At 40.6% G+C, this 27,636-nt stretch overlaps 1 protein-coding gene across 2 annotated transcripts; it reads right to left on the bottom strand.

Moving 5' to 3' along the window:
- Nucleotides 1–264: 264 nt before the first annotated feature.
- Nucleotides 265–27,119, bottom strand: ccnjl (cyclin J-like). 2 transcript variants are annotated; one of them, XM_041797977.1, is made up of 6 exons: nucleotides 26,866–27,119; nucleotides 26,126–26,236; nucleotides 20,352–20,562; nucleotides 8,043–8,342; nucleotides 7,760–7,919; nucleotides 265–4,644 (listed from the first exon to the last, which is right to left on the bottom strand). In XM_041797977.1, exons 2-6 carry the CDS (start codon nucleotides 26,201–26,203, stop codon nucleotides 4,110–4,112), a joined length of 1,284 nt encoding a protein of 427 aa, XP_041653911.1. In that variant the 5' UTR covers nucleotides 26,204–26,236; nucleotides 26,866–27,119; the 3' UTR covers nucleotides 265–4,109. The 2 variants fall into 2 exon arrangements, with proteins under 2 accessions (XP_041653911.1, XP_041653910.1); XM_041797976.1 differs by having other exon boundaries at nucleotides 26,126–26,233.
- Nucleotides 27,120–27,636: the final 517 nt, after the last annotated feature.

The following is a 27,636-nucleotide window of genomic DNA, read 5'->3' as shown; positions in this document are numbered from 1 at the left end:
GGACAGAGTGCAGCAGCAGCAGCAGCTTTGGTTAGCTCAATTTCCACTCTGTTTTAATGAATGAAGAGCTGCACTCACAGCATGTGGGCACAGCTGGAGGACTGTATGTAAAACCTGCAGGGCTTATCAGTGGAGCGCTTTCATTGTCCTCCCTCTGAGCCGACAGGAGCACTGTGGTGGAAACCATCATCCCCTAACGGCTACAGGCATCTGAGTCCTAACAACACACACAAAAACCCCACAAAAATCTCAGTTCACTTGTGTTTATTTTTTCCATGGCACACTGTGATAAAAAGAATCTCTTCTATCATACAGTGTCATATAATCCAAGACTACAAGTCAGTACAAAATAATACAAAAATATAAACTGGAAGTTCTGTGGTGTCATTTCATCACTATCACATTAAACAAGTGACCTTTTAGCAGTGGGGGAATGCACAGGAAATCTCTAAATAGCTACAACAAAAAAAGAAAAAATAAAGAAAAAGTATTGAGTATCTATCCCTTAAAGAGGGCGGCTGCAATATGCAACATAGTCATTGTGTTCAGAGGACAATGCCCCCTAGAGGAGATCAAGTTAAAACACACAATTATTAAAAAATAAGTTACAAAACATGAACCAGTGGTGAATGTGAGACAGTGATTGCTGTGGTCAGTTTCAACAGAAAATTAAAAAACGACATATTGCACCTTTTACACCTCAGTGAGAAGTTCATGAGTTATGAGGAGATAGAGTTAAAAATATGACACAGCATTGATCAGGAGAATCACAAAAACCTCAAACTAAAATACACGGAAAATGAAAAATATAAAAAATGACTGTACAAACAAAGGCATAGTTTAGAGTTAAGATCACTGAGCAGCACGTGAACATGTTCCTGTTAGTGGTGAACAAACACACGTGAAGGTTTCAGACAACAGTTTCAGTGTTGCAGCTTCAGAAGGCTTTGAGTAGTGTTTTCTGAGTCAGTCTGATCATGTTTAAAAATCAAGGAAAGACGTACAACATGAGGAAGTCCATGTTCACAGCAGTTTCATCCAGACGTTATAAACTTGAGTATAAAGAAGAAAAGTTTCAGAACTTCAGCTCATAATTTCTTACGATTTTGAGCAGAATTTTATATTTTATCAGTTAGCGTTTTAATCAGTGCTGCATCAGTCAGTGGATTATTTTAGTCACAAAAAGCTCAAAATTCTCTGGTTCTAGCTTCTTCAATGGAACCCTGCATACTAAAACATTATCAAGATTAACATTAGTGTCTTGCGTGTGTTTTTTCAAGAAACACTTGATTTCTGAGTCTTAGAAATTTTAAAAAATAGATTCACACCTTGTGTTGTTACAACGTATTGTTATGCACACGTTCTGGGTAGCAGTTTAGTAGTGGGTATTATCGTAATTTATGCCCCGCATATTTAAGCGACCTATCCAGCCAGTGTTAAAGAATGTTCTTGTAAATTATATATAATAAAATAGCAGAGAACTACAAAGTACTACCCAGCCTTCTCTGATTCCAATTGGCTTACCCTCCATCCTTACCACTAGGAAGACTAATGGTCTTAGGGTTAATGGATGTGAGTATGTGCAATGCTTCTCTAGTCGCCCGACAACACCAAGCACTATTCATACCCTCTCACTCTACATTCACACAGCTGATGGACAAGGCTGCTATGTAGAGTGGGCATCAGAGTTTACTATTCATACCCATCCATACAGATTCACATGCTTGCCAAAGGACACATCGACATGCGACTGCAGAAGCAGGGATCAAACCCTTGACTCTCAAACTGAGACTAGCAACTCTACCTACTGAGCCACAGTTGCCCATCTAACCCAACAAATGCTTTAAGGCAGTAGTTATTCACTAATCAGAGGCAGAGAAAGGCAGGTCATACCTTCCCCAAGCGCATACTACTGAGTGATGAGTATCAGAGGCGATTTAGAAATGCAGGTACTCCATATACACTGCACTAAAGTACTGCAAACAGTTGTTCTGCTATCTTTCTGATTTTACTCAGTTTGATCTACATTATAGTAACCCCTTTCTTATTGCCTCTTCACTTAAACTTCACTCAGGTTAAAATTTTAAAAGGTTTTAAGGATGATGCTCCGTACGAAGAAAAACACTGCAACTATGTGACATTGCTTCCCAGAGTGCATTGCACAGCAAGGGCAACTTTCATGTGAATCTGTATTTAAATTTTGTCAAGATGTATAAATTTAGTGTTTCTTTGTATACAATACATGTAAAAGACACTAATGTTAATCTAATAAAGTCAACATGTTTTAATGTTAGGGTTCCTTTTAAATGTCACACTTTTCTTTGTCATAAATAAAACTAGATTGAATACCTTTGGGCTTATGAAAGCTGGTGGAATAAATCCAGCAAAGCACTGATTTTCTGCCTTAACTGGAAGGATGGACAGAGACGTGAAATATGGGTAGAGCTAGTAGAAGACATGCCAAACAGTGCCAAGATCTGGATTTGAACATGCCACCAGCGCAGGGCTGCAGCTTCTGTATAGGGGCACCTGTTTTACCATCTGAGCTAAACCAGCACCCAAGCTCTAAGAGATTTAAGTGGCATTTTCACATTTTTCTAGCTTTTTTTTAGAAGGCCTAATTAGTGTTGAAAATAATCCTGAGCTGCCGTCCTAATTTTCGTAAGAAACATCCCAGAACATTGCGTCCACGGTCATTTAAGGTATCCCCATGGTAACCCAATCTGGATGTGTTTACTCTCCAACAGGAAAGGAAGATTGCAGCTTTAGAAATCCAGGAAGCAATTACTGTGGCCTTGCTACAGATGTCTGTTTTAAACCAGTGACCACGAGCTTTTCCAGTACGAAGCAAACAGACGGTTTCATGATTCGGTTACTGACGTGAGCAGAGTATGGTCCAGTGATGAGGAAGGAAGGGGATTACTCCAGCCCCCACAGATGCTGCAGCAGCATCCACTTTAAAGCATAATAGCAGAGAATAATGAGAAAGGCTGCTAGTTTCAGCCTTGAAACCTGAGCCTGAATACACAGTTTTCTATGAGCAGGTACAAAATAACTAGAAATCAATGGTGTTTCTAAGTTGGTATAAAAAGCTACCCTACATCAAACAAATAAACTGAAAAAAAACCCAAATAAGTCATAAATAAAAGCTATGGCATGTTTCAATGGCATCATATTCAAGTAATTTTGTTCAAGTCCCTGATACTTAGTGGTTCATGTAAACATTGGAGTCATTAACACAGACACAGAACCAACAGTTCATAAGAAGGCAGCAGCAATTCATCTGTACAATTCACAACCAACGTCCACGTCTCCTTCACCGTGCTGGTCCAGTCACATCAGTGTGTTCAGTTCTTTGAGTGGTGCCAGAGACAGTGACATTAAAACTTTAGTTTGACAAAGCCTGTAGAGACACATTCCCGCCAGGAGGGTGTGTGACGACTCCATAACAAGGCTTGACTTTGGACATGGGAGAGAGGAGATGACGAAGAGAGATAGGAGTAAGCATGCACGAGCTCTGACTTCAACTCACACAGAAGCTACAGGAGTTTTGATGCAATTGGCCTCCTTTCTTCTCCTTTTGCCACTCATACAAGTTGGATCGAGAAGTGATACCAGGACATTTTCTTCTTTCTACCATGTATTCAGTATTTGGGATTAGAAATTTTAAAAATCAGAAATATATCAAGCAGCAAAAACATCCTTATCACAGATTCTTTGTATTCTGTGTGGTTCCAAAATTGGCTCAGCTCTTACACAACTGAGATGAGGCACTGAATGAGGTGGGTGTTGGATTCATCTCATTCACAGTGATGACAGTCTCATTCTAACACAAATTTATAAAACCAGTCCACAACATGGCAGTAATGTTTCAGTCTTTGTCATGTCAGTGTGATGACTTCCACCGGCTCTAACTTGCCTTTGGACCTCTGCTTGCGTTTGAGGCGTCTCTGTGAGAGGGGCTGGGCAGCTGGATGAGCTGAAGGTGTGGCAGAGCTGACGGAGAGAGAGAGGAGGTCTGAGAAAGGGTATTTAGGTGTGGGGACTTTGGACGGAAGCATAGCTGTGCACTCCCGCAGAGGTTTGTGTTCCCTCTCCGTCTCCTGGCGTCACCTGTCAAAGCAGCCGGCTGCAAAGGTGTGGTGAGCCCCCAGGTAGCCCCCGCTGTAGGCCATGCTCAGACAGTGGCGTGGCTCTCCAGCAAGGGCCATCTGCACCGAAATGGGGCCCTGGAGGGGCAACCCTCGCGTCCCTGGCTGGAGAGCAGAGGTCAGGCTTGGGTAGGAGGGGAAGCCCGTTGCAGGAGTCATGGAGGGAGCAGCAGTGAGGAGCCCCATCCTGTGGCTCTGAAGGAAGTCCTGAGACATGTTCACTACAGACCCCAGAGCCTGCGATTCAGCCAGGGCCTGCAGCTGTGAGAGGGACGGGGAGTGCTGAGAGAGGTGAGGGAAGGCGTCTGGTTGAAAGAGCAACTGTGGTGTGGAGGACGTAGAGGAGGAGGAGGAGGAAGAGGAAGAGGCTGGTCTCTGAATGGCCGACACTGGAGAGAGGTGGGAGGTCTGAGGCTGTGACTGCAGGGAGGACGGTCTGTGAGGAGGAGTGGATTTACTCTTGTTGGCCTCTTTAACATCGTTGTCATGAGCACTGTGTAGAGAGGAAGAATAGATTAAAATAGAAAAATGCCCAAGGATGTAAGACAATACCTTGTATATACCTCAAGAATGAAAGAGAAAAAATACTTTGTGGATTAAGTGGGCATGGCTTGTAAAATGCCTCTTGCGAGGAGATGGCTGTTACATGGATGGACAGAACCCTAGGCAAGGCGTAGCAAGTCAAGTGTACTAATAGAGCACCATTCATATATAAAGCAACTAAAAGTGTTTACGATAGTTAAAAAAACAGCTTAAAAGGCATCATTGTAGGAACCAATCAATATGTGTGGTTTCTTCGGTAAACAGTATCTCGCTTTCTTCAATATGGGCACTAGATGGTAAAAACATGTCATATTAACTGGCAGAGGTGGGAGAAAGTCATTGTTTTGCAAGTAAGTCTCAAGTCTTTAATCCCAAGTCTCGAGTCAAGTCTTAAGTAAAGACGTGCAAGTCCAAGTCAAGTCGAGTCAAGTCCAAAGTCATAGGCTTGAAATTTTTGAGTCCTTACAAGTCATAAGCACTGTTTACCAAATAAAATGCCATTTTTACAATGTAACAATCTATTTAATTTGACAAATATAATGAACGCATTTTGAACTGTTTTATTTTTTTAAATAAAATAAGACCAGTGGGACAGAACTTTATCACACAGAAAAAGTGTTGACATAGCATTCAGAATATAATCAGTGCTAAGCGGTGCAACAACAAATGAACTTCTGAAGATGATGTACCATCATTTTAACTCATCTAATGTGAGTGTGTGTGTGTGTGTGTGTGTATATGTTTAGGTGTGTGAGTGGATATATAGGGTTTGTGTGTGTTTGTAAGTGAACATGTTTGACTGGTCAACATTAGGTATAAGGTGTTTTAACCAGTTCTTAACCTCAACTTATGTGAATACAATGACTGCCTCCTTGTGAGTAAACAAAAAAAAGAGCTGATAATTATGGGTGTCTGTTTGGGTATTTATATTTAATATTTGGACATTTACTGTAGTTTTGTGACTCTGTTAACTTAAAGTTATGCTTTCTATTTTTTCCCTCTCATTATTATTGCTTTTAGCTAAATGGGGAGGGTCCCCATATTGGTCTTTGCCCTGGGCCTCCAAATGGCTTAAACTGGTCCTGCCTCACACCTGCAGCTCCCCCTCACAAATCGTTCTGTCAGTTTGTTGCTTTCATCTTTCTGTTTCTGCCCTTTTGACAGTATTTATCATTGGTACGTTTAAGATCAAATAAAACACCAACATTTGGACAAGTTTTACTCAATTTTACATTATTTCAGAATGTGATCCGTGTGTGTTTGGCTTGTTGATGATGATGCGCATCATAAAAGTCATCATCAAATACGAGTATGGGAGAGCATTGGCAGGGAGTGACTGAAGAAATGTGTTACAACGAGGGCATTAGAAGCTTATCTTGGAACACAAGACAGCACACCTCTATGAATTAACTTAATGAAGACACACGCCACCAGCGGACTTCCTCTGCGCTCTTTTACACACGTTCCTCCATCCAACAGTAATAATATACAAGTTTTCATTTGAATTTGGAAGTTAAAGTCTGTCTTCTTGTGTGGACTTATATTTATAGAGGATTTCGGGAGGATTTTTTAAAAGTAAACCTTAAAAGAGCCGCAATTGGTCACTAAAGAGCCACATGCGGCTCGAGAGCTGCGGGTTGAGTATCCCTGCGTTAGTTGAATACTTTGAATGGGGGCACATTTTACTCAACACAGTCACTGAAAATCAAGTATTTTCAAGTCATCGGACTAAAGTCCCTGAGTCAAGTTGCAAGTCTTTGACAATATTGTCAAGTTGAGTCCAAAGTCATCAAAATTGTGACTCGAGTCTGACTCGAGTCCAAGTCGCGTGACTCGAGTCCACACCTCTGTTAATTGGTCAGATGCTTTTAGGCAAACAGAAAGTTAGATGGCATAGGTGGTGGAAACACACCGGTCTTATTGTTATGCAACAAATCAAACAGCATTGAAAGGTTAGGATTTGTATCATCATATACTTTAATATCATTAAAGTCAAATTTGTCTGGTTCAACATTTGGGAATAAACAGGAATGTCAACTAAAATTTAGTTAAATTTAGAATTTTTTTTCTAACATTTGAATTTCTTTTTTTATGAGGCATTGAACCCTTATTTACCATTTATATACAAAACAACAGTTCCGAAATAGAAAGGACAACAGCATTTGTAAATAACAAACTCAGAGTGTTTTACTTTATTTTGAGGAAACTGGACAAACTACATAACCTCCTACAGAGCTGATTTTATTTGTGTTAACAAATGACTTAGCTGTTAAGAGGAATGTACTTGTTTCCTGAAGATTTGATGTTTTTGCTTTTACTTCTGTTCCAGTTCTGTGTATTACTTTACTGAGATGTTTGAACTAGAACTAGAAGGCAATTCAGCCACTAAATAAAATTACAGCGTCCAATGTTTCGCATGTAAACACTCGAGGAAAAGTCGTTACCTAAAAAGTGACTGCTTGGGCAAATCAAATAACAGCGAGGAAATCTACAGAGCCTGAAGAGGCTTTTATAAAGGCTTTTAGAAATGAGAAGTCGTTTGCCAACTTGTACATAAAGCTATTAAATCTGTACACAAGTTTTGTAGTTTAACTATGCAAACTGATTTTAATCTGCAACAATGGATCTGTAAACCATGCACACCGTTTTGCTGAACAGTGTGCATGGGTACGGATTAGTTAACTGTGGGTAGAGGTTTGCAAATGACTTTGAGGAAATCAGTTTATGCCATCTCTTAACTCCCACACATTTAGCTTAACATGTGAAAACAGTTACACATACAAGGATGTACACAATAAAGACACAGCAGCCTAAGTACCAAGACATTTTAACTTAATTACAGCTGTTAAATTATACAGCAGTAAGCTATCAGCTTGTATAATAGGATAGGTTGGATTTGTCTAGTGATCCTCACTGAAGTATCAGCCCCTACAGGGTAAAATCAACCTACAGATTATAATCTAAAACAACAGACACCAAAAATGTGAGAGGGGTCTAATTCATGTACACTTCGATAACCCTGCTTCATGTTAGACTTTATCTGTGTATGTGAGTGTGTCTCTTACAGCAGCATGAGTTCAATGCACTGGGTGAGGTGGTCCCAGGTGTAGCCTGTTAGTAGGTGCAGAGCAGTAGTCCAGCTGGGGGAGATCTGAAGGCAGATACGAGATGCTGCCACACACGCGGCAGCAACCTGAGACGGTCTGAAACTCAGGAAGGCGTGGTCTGGCAGAACACAGACAAAAGAGCTTGAGTTATTCTTTGATCCTAAAAACCTGAGAAATCTACATATAGCATCTGAGCAAATAAAGAAGATGAGTCCAGGTCTTTTCCCTGACTTTAACTCACCCTGCAGAGAAACTTCCAGGAAGTAGTGAGTGTATTTGTCCATGAAGGCCTTGGTCTTTGACAGTGAAGAGAGAGGCCAGCCGTTGTACAGGTCTCCCTCCTGCACCGAGGCGTGGAGGTAGTAGTCAATAAAATGGGCAGGGGTGGGCATACACAGGTTCCAGCCAAAGGTCTCGAGCAGCAGAAGCTCCATTTTGATCAGGTCCTTCTTGTTGAGAACCAGGTTCAGGCTGCACATGAAGCCCAGAGAGTTCAGCTGCTCCAGTTTGGGGACCCGGTCCTCCTTCTCCTCAAATTTACCTGGAAGGGTGGAAGAGGTGCGGCAATGTTAGCAACAGTGTTTGGTTCTATTCATGCAGCACTGCAGCATTTAACAGTTTGAGAATGCCAGGTATAACAACTTCATCTACAAACAGTCTAATTCTTTCAGTGGCTTACGTGCATGATGTTGAATAGGTACAGAAAGTGGCATTACAGCAGCTTAACGGAACACAAATTGTTTGAGATTGTTTGATGACAGGGAAGAGGTACTCAAATACAGGATTGCATAACATAATTTGTTTTTCACTTAATTTTGACTATAGCAAAATAACATGATAGTGGGACATTTTCTAAGACTAACAAAAAGGTCTTCAGCTTGAACTGATGAACAGATTAATCAACAATGTAACTAGTTAGTTGCGCTGCTTTTAATAAATAAAGGATCCCACTCAACCAAACTCTCAAATACGTAATCGGACAACCAACCACTGGGCTATTTAATCAAAATAATGGCCAGGCCTTACACAGACGTCTAACATTTCATATTTAAAGAAGCCAATTATCTTGATATGATATCCTGATATCATATCCTAGATATAATCTTTGCTAATGACTGTTTATTCCCTGCTTTCTGTAAGTATAATAATGAATACTACTCTGTAGCCACACAGAGAACGTTTATGTTCAGCCCTAAAGAGCTCTACTCCAGTTTCCACACAAGCTAACAAGTGCCTGTGAAGCATTAGCAATTAAGCTGACTATTACTGAACATCTGGCCATAAAGCTAAGCTGTTACACGAGCTGGAAGGCCTCAGGAAACATTGCTGTGAGCTTAAACACAGTCTGCTGCTTACTGTGGATTATACAAGCCCAACACTTTCTATGAAAAAGCCTGTCAGCCCGATCCCCAATATTTGTGCCCTTCTCACTCACTCCAGATCCTCTCAGACATTACAGAAGTGCCATTATAGAGAGCCTCCCTCCATCCCCAGACATCCTCCTTTCCATGGCAACAGCCCCCAGGCTTTGTGGGTCCATGTGACCAATGAAGAGGGCAGATTCTGCCTTTAATCCAACAGACCAACAGGCGTCCTCAGCGCAAACTTTTAGAGTGATGGTGAGGAGGTGTCGGGTTACTCCGATACAGGATACATGAGTGAACCACGTATGAGCCTGAAGCACACACAAACCTAAGCAGAAATTCCAGGAGATTCATGCAGTGTGGTATGAATGATCATAGATTAATGGTATGTAGATGAATCATCATCATTACATTTTTTATTTAAAACAGTAATTTTAATAAGACTACACTTCACTTCAGGCATCCCTATGTAGCATTAGCAACAGTATCCATATGTTTTAAAGATATCACTTAAATTTTACTGTAACAGCCACAGCAACGTATCTGTTTATACTAATTATAAAGGGCACTGACAACATAGTGAAACACTGTTATAGTGATCTAACAGCAATCAACAGCTATATCTACCAGAAGCTCATTTTTGAAGTTCCTCTCTACCCACCATACTTGTAAGTCAAACTTTAAATGGAACTTTTAAATAGGAATGCACAATATTATCGGCAGTGTATCGGTATCAGCCAATAATAGCTTAAAAAGTTAATTATAAGTATCTGCCGATAATACAATTTGCGCCGATCTGTACAACTTTAAATGGTAATTAGCTGTCTGACTCCACCCCTGACCACACGCCTCTCAAGAAATGGATGCCGCACTCCTGATGTTACAGACACTTTTATCCAAAGTTTAGGACCTAACTGGGAGTCAAACCATCAATCTCCCAGACCGTAATCAGCAGGGTAACCCACTGAGCTATCAAGCATCTCAGCTGGTAGCTGAGAGGATCAGGAGAGGAGGGTGGAAACTTTCCTCCAAGTGGGGGAGGGCCAACCAAACCTGGGGGCGGGTGCTTACTCCCCATGTGAGGTCACTAGGTGTAAAATCTGAGAACGGCTTGTTTCAGCACACATTTTCTGAAAGTTGGAGAAAGAGAGGGGGAGAGGGAATGGATTTTTTTGGTACTTGAGGGGATTGTGGACAGGCCAAGGGCACATATATGTGTTAGAAAAGCCTAAAAGAGTGATTTTTGCATAATATGTCCCCTTTAAAAGCATATTTAAGCCCTGAACTATAGCTAGATTTTTTAAATTTAAGAATCTGTCTTTTTGTTGTTGTTCTTCTTCTTCTTCTTCTTCTTATTTGAAGGACTTTGTCAGGAGTATCGCAGGGAGCCATCCTGCAAACAGGCTGAGTTATGAGGAAAATCAATCTAAATTTATAAGCCATTTCTTTTTTGCACTGTGGAGCTCAGTGTCAGCAGGTTATTTTGCTGCTGTTTATTGCCCTTAAAGATGCAGATGACTTTGGCTGTACTGTTAAAAATACATGTAGCATGTAATGCACATGTAGCCCAAAGACATTACTGTAAGTTTTTCATTGGTGTATGGCTGTATTTGATAAAAACAATACATCCTTCATTTCTGATAAAAATCAAATGTCTTGTCAGTTTCTAAAAAAAGACTACCAATATTAAATTTGTGGTACAGGATGGAATTGGTGTTTTTTACAGTGGAAAAAATGTAATTAAATATCGGTATTGGCCAAAATGAGTTTTCAAATATTGGCATATCGGCTATCAGCAAAAATCCAATATTGTGCATCACTACCTTTAAAACAAGTTACAATGAGATTTAATTGATTGACTGGCTGGTAATATCTTTATTTCCAACATGTGAAATGACATCCAAACAGTTAAAGAAGAATAGAGCAAGAAAAAAAAGACAAGCCCCATCTCCAAAACTTTAAGGGTCTCAGTTTATATGAATGAAACGGAGCAGGAAGCGGTATAAATGTATTTATTCCTACCCTTTTCTAATTATTTTTTATCAATAACATTGATAAAATAATCTCATTAAAATCAAAAGATTGTCTCAGTTTACACTAAAAATGTGGAGATCAGTGCTCCTTATATAAAGGTGCTTCACAAGCAGAAAGTTTCACAGAATGCACAACATATTAATCAGAGCATCAAAAAGGCATAACAACACAAAAAGATTTGGGGGTTATTGTGAAGCCTTGCCCGTACAGATACATTTTAGACGCTTCTAGAAACAGTCAAAAGATTCAGATAGTGACAGATAGTGACAGATAGTGAAGGCTGATTCAGTGGGAGGATCCTAATTAGGGCTGTACAGCCAATCATTATATACTTACTACAACACCAGCATTTGCAATAAGCAGCTTACAAAATGTGAATTAATCACAATACAGTTGAAAAGTTCTCCATGTAAGCAAGCAATGCTTCTCACCCAGCATGTGTACATTTACACTATTAAGAGGAGTGAGTGTACGACTTGTGAAGAGATAATAATTACTCCTAAAATAAAAAAAATAAAAATAAAAATAAAAAACTCTTTTTTTGTTTTTGTTTTTACAAATGTCTGTAACCAGTCATTAACACTGCCACTAGACCGGTTGAAGAATTGCATTGTAGAACATCCCCAGGAAAGACTATCAGGTTTGTACCTGCTTTATAAAAATGTGATTAGAGCTGTAAATGACAGAAACTATATTTATGGGCAAATTTTCAGCCTCTTATTCTAAACCATGACAACTGATTATGAAAAACAGCGGCTTATTGGCACATCTAAGCTGCAGTTATTCACGCATAACAATAGTCTGCAATGGCTGTTATGTTCGTCTCTCTTAGACCTCATTTCCCTCATCTCAGGGAGAGGGGTGTCTTAGTGAGTGCGAGTTTTACACCAACGTTGCAACCAACCATTAAGCAGCATAGAAGAGAGGAAGAGAGAGAACGGTTGAGAGAGCATGAGAGGGGGAGGAGTGGGGGTCTGCAGCCCAACAGGCCATAGGGGTAATTAGCAGAGAGGCAATAATGGCATCTCTCTCCAGCAGAACAGGAAGCACAGTGAAACAGGAGTGTTTACACCCACCAGGGCTCGTTCAGCAGCCCAGTCCACACTTGCCCCTTTCTCTCACCCTAATATCCTCTGGACCAGGGCTCTGTCTGCCTCCAGACTGCTATGTCCACACAGACGCTGCCATAAAAAGCCATCAATGCCTCCAATCTCCACACAAGCTTGGCCTCTTTGATCTTAAAGAAGGGCACAGCAAGTAATTCTCCTTTGTGCTCTGACTGTAGTTGACCAGGAACATGAGAGACACTGGACGCCCAAAAGCTTTGAAAACAAAAACAAAGCAACTTCAGAAGAACGGTCTAATTAAGAGATACAAAGTGATTTGATTTACTGTAAAGACAGCTGGGTGTGTTACAGCCTGTATGACCAAATATTGGTCTCATTTACAGGACAAAGGACAGCCACAGAGGGTAAAGAAGTACAGGATGGAGGGGGAAAAATCCTCACATGGCAAATTTGGGTTGTCAGAGGGCAAAACACGAGAATATCACCTGGCATGTCACCAGTTAATTCAGCAACAGTTAAACTGAGACATCTTCACATATTTTTATTAAAGGTGTGGGGAATGCAACATCTCTCGACATCTACTCTAAGTCAAATTACACTTAACTACTACCTTTGACATATTGTCAGTTCAAGGTGGGCCGTTTACACCTCTGCTGAGCACCATCAGTCATGTGTGATGCGGACTGTACCCCGCTCTGTTCTCACTTTTCTCATTGAGACTTCATATGGAAGTATGACTAGGGACTGGCAGGAAGAGATAAGATGATACCAAGATAAGATAATACTTTATTGGTTTCCCAGAGGGGAAATTCTGGGAAGACTGGATAAGTCTTTCTTCACACATGCAGCTCAACCTAAATTTGTTTTTTTGTTTCACAAAAGCAGCTAAATACTCACAAAACGGCTGACAGGAGGGTTGCAAACGGGTTAGAGGAGAGCCAGGTAAACTCTTAACTGGCAACAGATCCATCTCAAAAAGTAGCATTTATGCTGACAAAACTGTACCTCTAGTTCATGAACAAAGTTAAATTTGCTTCTTTCTCAAGATTAATTTAAACAAAGTTTTTAAAGTGAGAGAACATACTCAGACATAAAAAGCATTGCTTGTTAATTTACATATTTTAATAGGATATTGATCTTGGCAGAGGGCTGCTGTCTCAGAGTGCCATTTTAGTGTCACCATTAATCATGTGCCAAATTTTCCAACGATTTATTGTGGCTGTTCTGAAAGACCGACAGAAGTGTCGATAAATAAGCCCAGGAATATAAACTAGATGTTAAGTCAACTTTGAATAACTTGCTATTTGTAATACCCCAAGTAAAACATATTTTGGGTGGTTTGACATCTTTTACCATGTCTTATCCACTTAAACAAGCAGAGTTTCTTCTTAAATATACTGACTTTTGAAATTAACTCATTGTACACACTGAATGATGACAGGGGCAGCACATTGCCAACCTGATTAAATCAAACATTATTAATCAGAGTACACACACCGTTTACGTTGTATTTTTGTGCCATTTCACCATTTGTCTATTATTTTTTAAACTGCATCACATGGTTAATATTTATGTAGCGTCGTTATGATGCACTATTAAACTGAACTTCCTGTTTTCTTTGTCCTCTTGTCATTGATGCCCTGTAGAAACATGCCAACACAAACATCCCCTCGTGCTGATTTACTGTCGTCAGTGTGGCCTGAAAGAGACTCTGCATTCCTCTCATGTGAGTTTAGCCTACCTGGAATGCAAGCGTCTCAGTGATCCTATCTGAAGTCAGCCAGTGAGCCGCAGACACCGATGAAGAAAAAAAGCATCTTCCTTTTCATCTACAAACACCACCTTTGCATACACTCTACTGACAGGACACCTCTCCTGTCTCAGAGCACCCACAGGTGACTACGATGATGAGAAGAGGTCAAGTAAACAGGGAGAAGTTAAAGGTCAGGGGTGAGGCAGAGGTAAGGCAAGGATACAGGGCCTCCCCCCAGGTGTGCAGTGGTAGTGGAGGTAGAGGTGGGGGCTGGGAGAGAGTCTGAGAGAGGGGCTGAAAGGAAACTTGAGCTTAATTCTTACACAGAGAGAGAAAGAGAACTGCCCTTGCTTCTGTTTCTCTTTAATCAACAGACATCATGTACACCTAGACAATTTATATTAAGCCTTAAAACTAAGTTTCCTAAAGAAAATGTATATCTTGGGTATCCAAAAGTTAAACGTGTTCTGGAAAGCTACAAGAATTACTAAGAATGTCTTTATGAGCTGAAGGCTACATTATCTCTGTGATGCGTTCAAAATCAACACATCTGCAGCTAAATACGATGGCGGAGTGTTAGTTATAAGGCTTCTACCAAGAAGTAAAGACTCTTGGAATAACATTTTTTGTTCCTAGTTTCAAACAGCTGTATACTACTTAACCTGTACAAATGTTGTAACTGCTGTTGCCATTATACTAACCTATAATTGCAACAAGTCAAGCTAGATTTGGGAGCTCAACTTTCCAACCAGAAATGAGGGGTAAAAGTGTCCAAAAATCTTGGCACAGCGACTAGTTATTGCTGAAAGCACCTACTTTACAGAAAACTGACACAACCGAAGTCTACAAGAATAAAGCTTGAAGAAATATTTGGAAAACACTGATGATATACACAACTGAAGTTGGGAAAGAGTGACACCAACGATTGAAAATTTGAGGATGCATGATTCAAAGTGTTTGTGTTACCAATGATCATTTAAATTCAATAATCTTTAGCCAGCAAAAACTAAAGTGGAGATTTAAGGCCATCTTCCTTCTCTTCCTCATATTTTACCTCTTTTTCTCTCTGACCTGACAGCCATGGAGGAATTTCCTCTGCTCTTTAAACTCCTTTTATTTGCTGGTTCATCTTTCATTGGGGGTGTGAAATTGCTCACAGCTCCATTACTGAACCTCCGTGTTGTCACCCCTGGCCCCGGCAGCGCTCACAATGTAGGCCCAGGCCAACCCCTGACCTCTGATGCAAATGCTGGGGGGGACCAACCAGGATCATAGAAACCCAGAGCTGTGTGGGTGTATGTGCAGTGTGTGTGTGGTGTTTTTGGGGGAGCTCCATGCTGCATGGGTGATAAGGGCAAACACAGGGAATGTGTGGGCAAACAGAGCCTCAGGAATTAAACAAAACAGAAAATATGACTAAATCCTAACATTTGCTTTCTGTTCCACACTATGTCTCCTCAAAAACAGAAGAGGTGTGGTTGTGTCCTAATAGTAAAACTCATCTGTCTTCACATAATTTCTTTAATCACGAGAGCCTCACATGACGAAAGCTCCATCAGAATTACTGTCAAACCTCAGACAGGGGGATAAAAGGGGGAAGTGGGCTCCCTATTAATCTACATTTCAGGGTGTCCTGCTGGGTGGTTCAGTTCTAACATGTCCCATTTTGCAGGCCACCACCTCCACCTCCCTTTCTACTCTGTTTAACATCAGCAGCCAACCTGCCTTTGAAGTACCGCTCAGCTCGTTTCCCAGCCCCCCAGGGATGAGGGGCTGCTTTTACTGGCCGCCCTGTCCCAGGACTGGCTCTCTTTGGCTGTCCCTGACAAGGTGAGAGAACGAGGAGGAAACAGAGCCGGCAGCAAAAGGTAAAAGGACACGATCACTGCCCCGTTTGTTAATGGTTATGATGCAGATAAGCAGCCACTGTGAAAAAGGGAAAAATCTCCTACAGATTACACATTAATGGGGAGGTTATTAGACGATCACGGGGGAAAAAAAAAGTCCATAGGTTGCCACAGCGACCATCTCCTCATTTAGCCCAAACACACGCCCGCACACACATCAACCTCCACCCCTCAGTCTCTGCTCCCCTCCCCCTCTCTGGGAAGGGTCTGGCTGGCTTGCTGGCTGGCTGGCTGTCCTGCTTGCATTGACGGGCTTTTGTTTGAGGCCTGACTCGGAGAGCATATGGCAGGTGCCCCGCAGCACACAGTTCCTCCCCACCCCCGGGCTCTGAGGCTTGTGTAAGAGCACTGTTTCGTCAATATCACCAAGCTTCTGGTCCGACTCACAGGATGCTCTGTCTTTTTGTTGTTTAGCAGTCAGGTTCATTCAGCAAAAAAGGTTAATGCTTTTCAGTCATAAAAAAAATCACAACTCTTAAAGTGCATGAAATTAAAGCAGAAATGAGAAAAACATATGCAGAGGGTTAATAATGTGCCAAGAATAAACTCAAACATTTTTTGCACGCTGGCACAGAGGCACATCCATGATGTCATTAACCATCACAAACAGCTGCAGTATGCAGAGCTGTGACTTCAGGCAGCAGATTTGCCAGGAAGACTGATGTGATCATTGCAGGACTTCAGGGAATGTAACACAATGCAAACTTTAGTATGAGCATGAAGACTGATTTAAAGCAAATATTCAGTGTATGAAATGTCTTCACATCTTTATTGCTCAGGATTTTCCCTCCTTTGACAAATTGGATTCTCAAGAATAAGTTGAGGTCCCAAAATAAGTGCCCACAAGTCAATAAAACTCGATCCCTGAGGGTCTTACAAAATGACCATAATCTTATTCCAACAAATGAAGAAGAGCTCATCCATGACCAATCACACGCACACACACAAGCAGCCACGAAAACATCCACATACACAATAGACTAACAGGATTAAGCAGTGGCTGCTGAGAGACACAAAAGAGGTAGCAATTAATTAACGGAGCGCGGAAGGCAGAAAAATTTTAAAGACAGACGATGTATTGGCTTGGGAAGGCTGTTCAATAACTAGGCCAGATTCCAAAGCACCTCAGGACAGATAAAAAGCAAGACAACTTTGAATCAAACACCCTTTTCAAGCCATCATCAATCATGGTGGAGATTCCCCAGAGTCCTGAAGGAGTCAGAGGAAGGAGAGCAGAGAGAAGGGAGCCCAACTCCCTAAAAGCTACAATCAAAAGATCCAGTAATAGCATATTCATGTAGTAGAGAGTAGAAGGAGAACCTCTCTCGAAGTTGGCTTGGCAATATTCTCATTGCTTTATGAGCAAATTCTACAACCTTCCCCTTTATTCTCATGAGGTTCCTCTTAAATGAAACCTTCTTTCAAGTCCCATATTCATATTTAGCTGTCCAGTGAAACTACCCTGATTGTAATGATTGCCTGTGTGCAAAACACACACATACTCTACACACACACTTTACACACAGAGCCCTCCCAAGTGAGCAAGCAGGCTCTGTTCCAGACTCCCACTTTGACGGCATCATTAGTCTAATTACCCATGATGCCAAAGGCTGCATTAATGTACAGAAAACCTCACAGCCTGTTAATCAGCAGACAGACACACAGACACAAGTAATGACACATCCTGCACAATGAAGCATCAGGCCAGGGACGAATGATTAATACACCTGCTTTACAGAGAAAATTGAAACACAGAAACACATTTGTTTGTTTTTCATGTTTACAGTGATGAAGGATTTTGGTTAATTCTTCTTAAATCACCACTTCAGCCGCTTCTGCTTGAAGATAAGTATTTTTCTTCCCTTGTTACTTTTTTGCTCAAGCTGTCTCAGTAAAAAAAAAATCTGGTAACTTAAACCAAAAGTCTCCTTATCCTGGACACTGAGTCTGTCTTCAGACAAACAAAACTGGAACAACAATCAAATGCCCACAAATGATTTCTTCAGTTCTAGCAGCGCTCATTGAAAAAAAAATGTAGTCCAGCATTCTCAGCGTTCAGCATTCTGTTCAAAACATCAGAAACACCATCAACTTATTTTTGTCACTGTGCTAAGGCTCTCAGTTGAAAAAGGTTCAACTTTTGACCAGCCTCCCACCCATCACCTCTCCCTCACTGACTAATCAAAATCAAGGAGGGGTAGGATCTGTAATAAGTTTTACAACGTCAATCATGGAAGGCAAACTGATCTTCAGGTCTACAGCTGCTACAAATGTTTGGATGATTCTTCAACAAATTCGCATGGTTTCTTAGTGATATTTCCTTGACTGAAGATCAAAATTAAGTGCACAGAGCGATTTGAAAATAATCTTACTGATTTTACTGAGGAGGTCAACTTTTCTGACCCAGCAACAATAAACGCTGGTGAGAAGCACTCTGAAACTGAGGTTGAGTTTGCTGCCTGCGCTAAAAGCAGTCTGTGAACACAGGCGCTTCTGGGGTTTTTCCACTATGACTTTTGGCCAGCCAAACCAAGCTGTTCTGATTTACTTTTCTATCACCAGTTTGGCCACGCTGGGCTATACAGAGTAGCATCCAGAATGGTCCTGCTCTGGAGCAGGGCCTAAGTGCACCCGCACCACCTCCAAGCCTGCTGCACTGACATCACAGTGGTTTGTCATCATCTGGGGTGCCTCACAGACATTTTCAAGAAGCTACGGCGGCGCCAAACTGGAAAACCTCGGGACAACAGCGTGGACAGGCATGATGCGAGTAGACCACTAAACCAAACAGTGCTTCTTCTTCTTCTGGTGGAACAAAACAATGCTTACTGAAGCACAGCTATTTAACATCATTGACTCAAAACGCTACATCGCCCAAAAACAGTTCAGTTGTGGTGGAAAAGCCCCATTGGGCTGATGTTATAATGCTACATTTTTGTGTGTAAATCCCACAAAAAACACATTTTAGCAATCTAGAAACCATTACTTTAGTATTTCTTATCCCATCTGCGCCTCAACTCAAGCTGAACAGCAAAAAAACGTCCATTTCCTCTGACATTTTAACATCAAATTCAATAAAAAATTTAACCCTTGGCGTGGCACAGAAAGTAAACATTTTTAAAAGCATACTCCAGATCTTTATTTTAAGTCCAGCTTTTAATATAGTAAGAATTTATCTGTAAGTATTTGATCACTTATTTCTGTTTTACATATTAATTTGTTTTATTTTATGTCATATTCTGTTTTGGTTTATCTCATCTTTTTCTGGTTTATTTTTCTGAATACTTCTTTATGTTTCAGTAATGTACTTGGTTTTCTTAAACTTTCGTTGTGCTGGGGTATTTTGGTGATTTTATTCTAGTTTGGATGTATTGAATATTTTAAAGTTTCATTATTTATTTCCTTCATTTGTATTATTGTCAACTATTTAAAACCCTATCCTTGTTTTTTCTCTATTTGTCAGTTCCAATTTTCATTAAATCATATTTTTAAACGATTCATAATAAAACAGCAAAGCCTTGGCTGGTTATGAAAAAGTATAACACTGTGCCCTGCTGATTTGTTGTTTGACAGTTTGTAAACACATTACTCTCTGTGAGAGCAATAAGACAAGCTCTGACAATGAGGAAATATTTGTTCATTTCATTGTTAGATTTGATGTTTTGGGCAACTGGTTGACAACAGAAATTACAGGCAAAACAATCAGTAGACAAAGAACAGTATCACAAGATAATAAACCTGACTCCTAAACTGTTCATATGACGATTGTATGCCTTCCTCTTCAGCCACTTACATGCTTTAAATAAGAGAGCCAAAAAAAAAAATCACACCTCTGGTTTGGAGACATTTTGACCTCAGCAGGTGTGATCTCTAACTGACAGAGGGGACTAAAGTAAGAGCAACAGCCGCAGACATGTTATTAGAGCCAGGATCAAAGTCACACTAAATGTTCTGCAGACACAGCATAATCCCAAACAGTTTCCCCAGAAACAATGGCACAGTCATTCCACCACAATGGAAACCTTGTGTCTCTTTTTAGACCAACAATACAGCTAGAGTAAACTGTCATTACAGGCCAACAGATCAGAGCTGGAAGGAAAAATACCACCATGTTCTGGCACGATTTAAATTAGTCTTTTCGCAGGTCACCTTGTGCCATCTGTGCAGTAACCACAGTCATGGTATCACTGCTAATACAGAGCAAATCAGCATACAATGCTTTTTCTAGAGCAAAACAGCACCAGGTTTAACTCACTCCTGGACAAGATATATGTCAAACTGAAGAATTATTGTTTTTAAAAATGTAAAAATAATGCCCTGAAGCAAAAATAGTGGGGTTTAATACATTTTCTTATCAACCAAGTCGATTAAAAAAAGTGTAGAGGTTTACAGGGAATGAGGTGCATGTATTGATAATAGACTTACTAGCTAGCAGCAGACAGGAGAGGGCAATGATATAGAGCTGCTTGACCGCCACATCATAGTGGTCCATGAACAGGTCCAGCAGGTAGACAGCGAGGTGCCGCGCTGTGGGACAGAGCTGGTAGCGATTACTCAAGATGGCCAACAAGTCTGCAAAGTATCGCCGCATGCCGATCTGCGGTGAGTGGGCCCGGTACACCGGCAGCTTCAGCTCCTGGAGGGGAGAAAAGAGGAGATGGATGAGGTGGGATGTAACCAACGGGGTGTGTAAGGAGCAGCAGAGAGCAGGAAGAAGCAGCAGAGGAGAACACAGGGGTTGTAAAGAACATGAATAATAATGGTGAGCCATGCATGTGCCCTGCTGACTGTGTTTAACAGCTGAAACACAACATCAAACTCAATTTACCTTTAGAAATCCTGATTATTACTCTGTCTCATTTCAACCTCATTTTATACACGATTGCTGCAGAGAACAAGAGCTAATGTGGGTCATTGCAGGGGTCTGAGGCATGTGTGTGTGTGTGTGTGTAAGGGGGGGTCAGCATGCTTTCTTCAGTGGAGGTTGACAAGAAGATAGGATTAGGTTTCACCCCAGCACATCTCCTATTCATGTTCAATTAGCTGTGTGTGTTTCAAAGTTTCAAAGAAGATATTTGCAGGCATTAGCATTGACTTGGGTATCATCACAATCAGCAGCAGAAAAAACTAAAAAGTGAGTTTTTAAATCCTGCATCAAAGTCCAAAACAAGAAATGTTTTATACAACACAGACTCCCAGCACGTGCTTCCTTTGTTTTTAAGCTGCTTACGCTGAAAAAATACATTTGTTTTTTATTTTCTTTGTGGGAATAAAAACAAGGGTGTCTGATTTGGATTTAATAAGAGATTGGGGATTGGTTGATTAATCTCCTTAGTTCCAAACAGTGAGGGGTCCTTCCTAGAGCAGAAATACTGAAAACATCAACAACATGTCAGGGCTGTTTTTGAGGCGTGATCCAGACCTCAGGCAGTCACTGACAGATCTCATTCAGCTCTGTTTTTTAAAAACCACAGAAATACAGGCCACACACTGTACGATACTAAAACAAAGGGATGTTACAACACGGCCAGTTTTATACAAAATGTCAGCTATTTATTTTGAAATAAACTCAACAACAATGATGCTAAGACAAGACTGACACTTTAAAGGAATACAAAAATAAACAGTACCCCCCCACTCTGAAATCCACAAACAGCACCCCCCACCCCCCCCTCTCTCCCAGCGCCACAACCACACCACCCAACCCTCATGGAACCTTCCTCTCCTCCCACTGCTTCAGCCTCTACCTCTGGTCCATCTGTCTGTCTAGGGGTACAAGGGCAGCAAGAGAATGGGGGTGGGTGTGAAGGGGTGGTGGAGTCTGGAGGGAGGGGGGAGACTCCATGTTGGGTGGAGAGGTGCCTTTGTGGGGGACCCGCACCATAATTAAGGATTCCACAGCTGCCTCTGCCTGATTTGCATGTCTGATAATTTGCCACATGCTACACACCAGCGTTATCTCCCACATCAGGGCACTTTTGCTGCAGCAAACGTCATTAAAGGCTGGAGGAGAGCGTGGGGGAGCGGGTGCCATGCAGGAAAGACGAACACTGTGTGAAGGCCTGTTTTACACACGCAGATCTGATGCTCATTCTCTTTTACAAACATTACTGTGCTCTCAGTGTAGCCACATCTGAAAAGACGTATCCAGACACCAAAGGTTTGATATTTCTATTAAATGTAAAGCAACTGCCTAATTAAGATACATAATAGAAAATAAAAGGTTTGTGACTGACACTTCTTTTTAACAAAAAAGTCTGATGTTACTAAAAACAACATTTGATTTCATTATTGTGGCTTTTAGAGCTAAAAATCAGTTTTTAGTCAAACGAAGAGCACTCAGTGTCCAGACAGCCTTGTGGTTATGTCCACACAACCCATGTACAGAGGCTGCTGTCTGAAGCAGGTGGCCTGGGTTCTACTCAAGCCTGTGGCTCATGAATACACAAGAAAGCCCAAGCAATGAATCTGAAAAAGTACCCTGCAACTACTTTTGCTTATGACTTTAACAATGTATCAGTTAATTCGAACTTTTAATAATCACTAAGCCATTACAATCATTACCTGAAAACCACTGAAGCTGAACTATACTGAAAAAGTGACAGGCCATGGCTTTTCTTCCAGTGATACATATAATGTTTTTTTCTTTTTTAAATACAGGGATTTATTCCAAACAAATGCTGCGAGTTTCTATAAGGTTCAATATCGGTAATTAACTCTGAATTTTACAAACATAAATAAATACTTTTGAATTTTACATCTATTCTTATCATAGGCCCCCATTTGAGGAAAAAATGTGCTACTCCGAGCTATTTTTCAGCTTTGTTGAAAAAAAAAATTTAGCCTGCAAACTTTTTCAGCATCAGAAAAAAAAGTCAATTAAATTGCATTTGAACCTTACCCTATCAAGACAAGTTTATATTGTTCTCAGAGGTTCACAAAACATGCCTGTGAAGTTTGTTGCTGAAAAAACACTCTAGTATTGGATTTTGCATGTCTCAAAACCCCTCTGTTTCAGCACTTCTCAGAACAAGCTGCTTCTGTGTCTGTGGCTTTAAATGTTAAAGGACTGTCTGACTCCGCCCCTGACCACGCCCCTCTCAGGAAACGGATGTGGCACTCCTGATGTTACAGACACTTTATCCAAAGTTTAGGACCTGACTGGGAGTCAAACCATCAACCTCAGCTGGTAGCTGAGAGGAAGACCAGGAGAGGAGGGCGGAAACTTTCCTCCAAGTGGGGGAGGGCCAACCAAACCTGGGGGCGGGTGCTTACTCCCTATGTGAGGTCATAAGGGTAACATCTGACAACAGCTTGTTTCAGCACACATTTTCTGAAAGGTGGGGGGTTCTGGTACTTGAGGGGATTGTGGACAGGCCAGGGGAACAGATTTTTGTTAGAAAAGCCTAAAAAGTGATTTTTGCATAGTATGTCCCCTTTAAACGTGATGCTGTCTTGAAGTGCCTTTCCCTTACATGTGATGCATGTATAACTACTACCGGGCAGATTGTTGATCCAGATAGCATTTAGCTGATAATCTGTATCAGCACTTTATTTTACCAATAATCTGCAAAATCAATGCAAAAGTGTGCGACTTGGTTACCACTGCAAAGTGTGTCTAACCCTCTAGCTTCATTTTCACTCCCCACAGTCTCATCAAATGTCCTGTATACAACACAATCTGCCTAGCATGATGTCAAATGAGTTCTAGCCAATCAACGCTTTAGTCTGGGTGCCACTGACACAGTGAGCTTACAGCACCATTTCCTGTTTTCTTGCTGCTTTGTACATTTCTGGTGCTGGTAGACCTAGGGCTAAATTGTTTATCATTCTTCTTTTTTAAAATCATTTAGTTTTACTTTTGCCAAATTAAGTACAGGGTTATGACAGTGGTAATAAATGCGTATTGGTTCCTAATATCAGTCATCAGTGTTGTGAACTACTAGTAATCGGTATCCGCCCTGAAAAACTATGAGTCTACCCCTAATAACTACCTCGCCCTATGAAATATGATAAACAAATTAATTGAAAAACCTATATAGTTATTTGAAGCAGGTTTCTCTTGAATGCAAAATAAAGCTTTGTTAACACCAAATTTGAAACTATTTTGCTGCGAACAGCTAACTAGCTTGAGTTTTACCTGACTGTATGGAAATGGTGTGAGAGGGCAAGTAATATGAATACATGCCAAGTTAGACTGCACTGGTTGTTTGCAAGTCTATTGCAGTTAATTCAGGAATCCGCAATGTCCTTATCCTAAAGCTTATACTACAACGAGTTGTAATTTATGGTGTAGCTCTATGGATCAGTTTACCAACAACAAATCATTATATCTTTGAAAACAAGAGGAATGACGCAGATCTCTGCACAATAAAGCATTACAGACCAATGTTAGGCCAAATGACTTAAAAACTATGCAAGATTTTATTTTGTGCCATTATAAATCCACTATCCCAAAGCATAAGAAGGCTTTCTCATTCAAAGGTGATTTCATAAAACTAAACAGTCTTTAGTGCAACACTCAAGACACTAAAGATAAAAAAATCAAACAATCTTTTTTAGGAAAGAAAGACACTTTTTTTCTGAAAATCTGCCATAACTCTTGAAGTTTCTTTTTGCATAATGTAACAAACAGTCATTTGAGGCGTTGATGGATGGGCTCACAGAAAAGTATCCAGACACTCTGTTACTAAAAGTCATTTTCACAGAAGAAGCTGTTTTCACAATTCTGAATTTTACACAAGCAGCTTTGTTAAATCTATCTACAAAACAGTCAACAGGTTAGCAAAAGAAAGAAATCATTAGTTGCTGCCTGGATTTTGAGACTTTTATATACGTAAACGCATCTGGATTGATCAGTTGTATACATGCCTGGCCTTGGCGCAGGACATTGGGGGTTCAAACCCCAGCCAATCTGGAACATCTGTCTATCGTATGTCACTTTGGATAAAGTGTAAACATTTGCATAATTTCAGCTGAAACGTCCACTTTAACTCACCTGGGTGTTGTTGCTCACAAGTATCTAGTCTGTTTCAATACACTGGTCTCTAACATTTCAGATTTCACAGCATGTATGGGACAAAGTACCACTTCACAGTATTCAAATAGGGCAGCACATACACTGTATATACACAGTGCTTATTTTGCTTCTTTAGATTTTTCCAGAAATGCTGATAAAGGACAATCCAACCTAAAATTAGAGCAACCCTCTCTCCCTCTCATTACAGTATATGAGAAAGGAGTGGGTGTGCTGTTCAGTTTCCAGCTCTGCATAAAGATTTTCAGTCTAATTGACAGCTCGCTCTGAGTCACACATTGTCCAGCATGAGCACACTGAATCTAACTGTGTGTAACCAAATGACTCATTATAAAGACTCACAAACATCTGATTCACTAACAGATCTCACTCTAGACCGATGGAACGTGGTATCTACAACCTGATCTGTATTCATCGGAGTGGAGCTGGCAGCCGAGGCCAAGCTCCAACATGCCAGTCAGTTGACAGATGTCTCCATTAAAGTGACACATGGGAAGAAATATGATATCACTTTGAGGTTAATTAAGACATTCTCAATTAATGAGCCTTAACTCCTCCATGTAATCTCATTTAGATCATGTTTAAATAGACAAAGTAACATGTAATTATATTTTCATCCCAACTGTCAGTGTGGTATGTGATATATAAATGGTAAAAAGCTGCCTTGGGATATCAACACTGGACTCCTGGTTTAGACTTTGTAAGCAAAGAATATTATCATCTTTGATCAGCTTCCCAGATATTTCACTCAGAGATTCCCTTTTGTCATCCAAATGATTTTCAGCAAATAAAACAAAACAAAATGTTCTGTTGGTCATAAAAGCGCAAAATAAGCAACTTTAGGCCATCTGAGAGTCATTTAGTTTAAAATATGACATGAAATGAGAGCAAATAGTAACTTTATCACGTTTTTCTTGCCTTTTCCAAGTCCTTAAGATGTTGACACATTAAAACATAAATTTTTTCTATTAAAGAAAGACAAAAACTTGAAATTTCAGCCATTCCTAAAAATCCTTTGATTATATTTTTGATCTTGCTTCAATCTAAATACTCAATACAAAATACTTTCAGTCCATTGTTGTTGGATAATTTAAAAAAAAACTGTTTCAGTGTAAATGTCATGATTCTCCAAAATAATACTGCTCAGTAATATGAGACTTACCTTGATGCGGAGGGACTGATGGATATCTGCAGCTAGCTGTCCCTTCCACCATTGTAACTCCCTCTCCATCTTTCCCATCCAGAGGAGACTTCAAGAAACGAGTTTAACCTGCTGAGACAAAGTCCAAAATCATACTAAGTCCAAATACTTGGGAAAAAGCTGTCTTTCTAAAGAGAAGACAACCCCGAGTACAATAAACACATTTTGTTTGAAGAGTGAAATTCTCTAATTTAAGAGTGGGTGAATTAGCCTACAACAAGTTTCTTTAACGACTTTAGCATTTAATCAACGTATTCCCTATGAAATACTTGGTTTTGATGAAGTTTGTAACACCTAGCTAATCCCTGAGCAAAGCTCCTTGCCTACACAGGCCATTTTCTCTGCTCGGGAATTTAAATGGCTCAGTTAAATGCCCGCTCGACCACGCTGTGGGTCAAATGAACAAAAATAGCCTTGTGTTAAAGTAATGTCACTTTTCTACACATTAACTCACTACGAATACCAAATTACAAACATATCTCACACTTCGGTTATCATTGTGAAGGCGTTCGCACCACGAGACAGCGACCAAACAGTGAGGCTACATAAGTTAACTGCCCACCGAGCTCACTAACACTAGCTTCGTTTAAAAACCAAAGCAAAACACGGTGATGTGACAAAACGTCTCCACACAACGCGACTCTTTTCTCCGACAGCCTGGTTAACTTTTTATCTTGCTGGTAGTTACATGTGCCACTCACCGCTCCGACGGGAATGCCCCCCAGACCCCTTTGTCTCAGTCCGACATCCTGAACTCCTCTTCGGCTTAACTTTGAGAAAACCGCTTTTTCTCGGCGAAAACACAACCTTTAGAGCCGCTGGCAAGTTCATAAAACATCTGCTTCCGACAGACCCCGGCAACAGGCGTTAGGTAGTGCCGTTTTCCCCTAACTCTGCACACTTTTCCGAGAGGTTCAGCCCGTCCGTTTCTCCCCGGTAGCTCCGCTGTAACAAAGTAACGTCTGCGGCTGCACCAGCTGCTGCTGTTGCGGTGCTAGGCTCGTGCGCTCGACGTGCAGGGCCCTCCTCCAGCTTGGGAGTTGTAGTCCATAAGAGGTCAATCTCAGAACTACAAACACACATTGCTACGTAGAAAGGTAGAATTTCATTTTTTCCATGTCCACATATCATAGTTTTAATTTGAACTCGGTCAGTATCACTTTTTCACCTATTTTTTTGTGTTTGAGTCGAGGATGAAATAATCAGTGCTTCAGTTTATGTTGAGAAAGTATAACCCTTCTCATACTGTGCTAGTTTATCGATTGATTCGTCTAAAATCCCTTAATTTTTATTCATCTGAAATGCTGAAGCATAGGCCTGCTTTTGAGAGAGTTGTTTAAATAGTGCCACTTTAAAAGTTTACATATTTTAAAAAGTGGATATTCTATATTATTATCATTATTATTATTATTATTATTATTAATAATAATAATAATAACAACAATAATAAAATTATTATTGCGTTTGTTGTT

Source organism: Cheilinus undulatus, linkage group 10, assembly GCF_018320785.1.
Source record: "Cheilinus undulatus linkage group 10, ASM1832078v1, whole genome shotgun sequence".
Taxonomy (NCBI): domain Eukaryota; kingdom Metazoa; phylum Chordata; class Actinopteri; order Labriformes; family Labridae; genus Cheilinus; species Cheilinus undulatus.
Note: the sequence above shows the minus strand (reverse complement) of the source record. Positions and strands in the feature narration are given on the sequence as shown.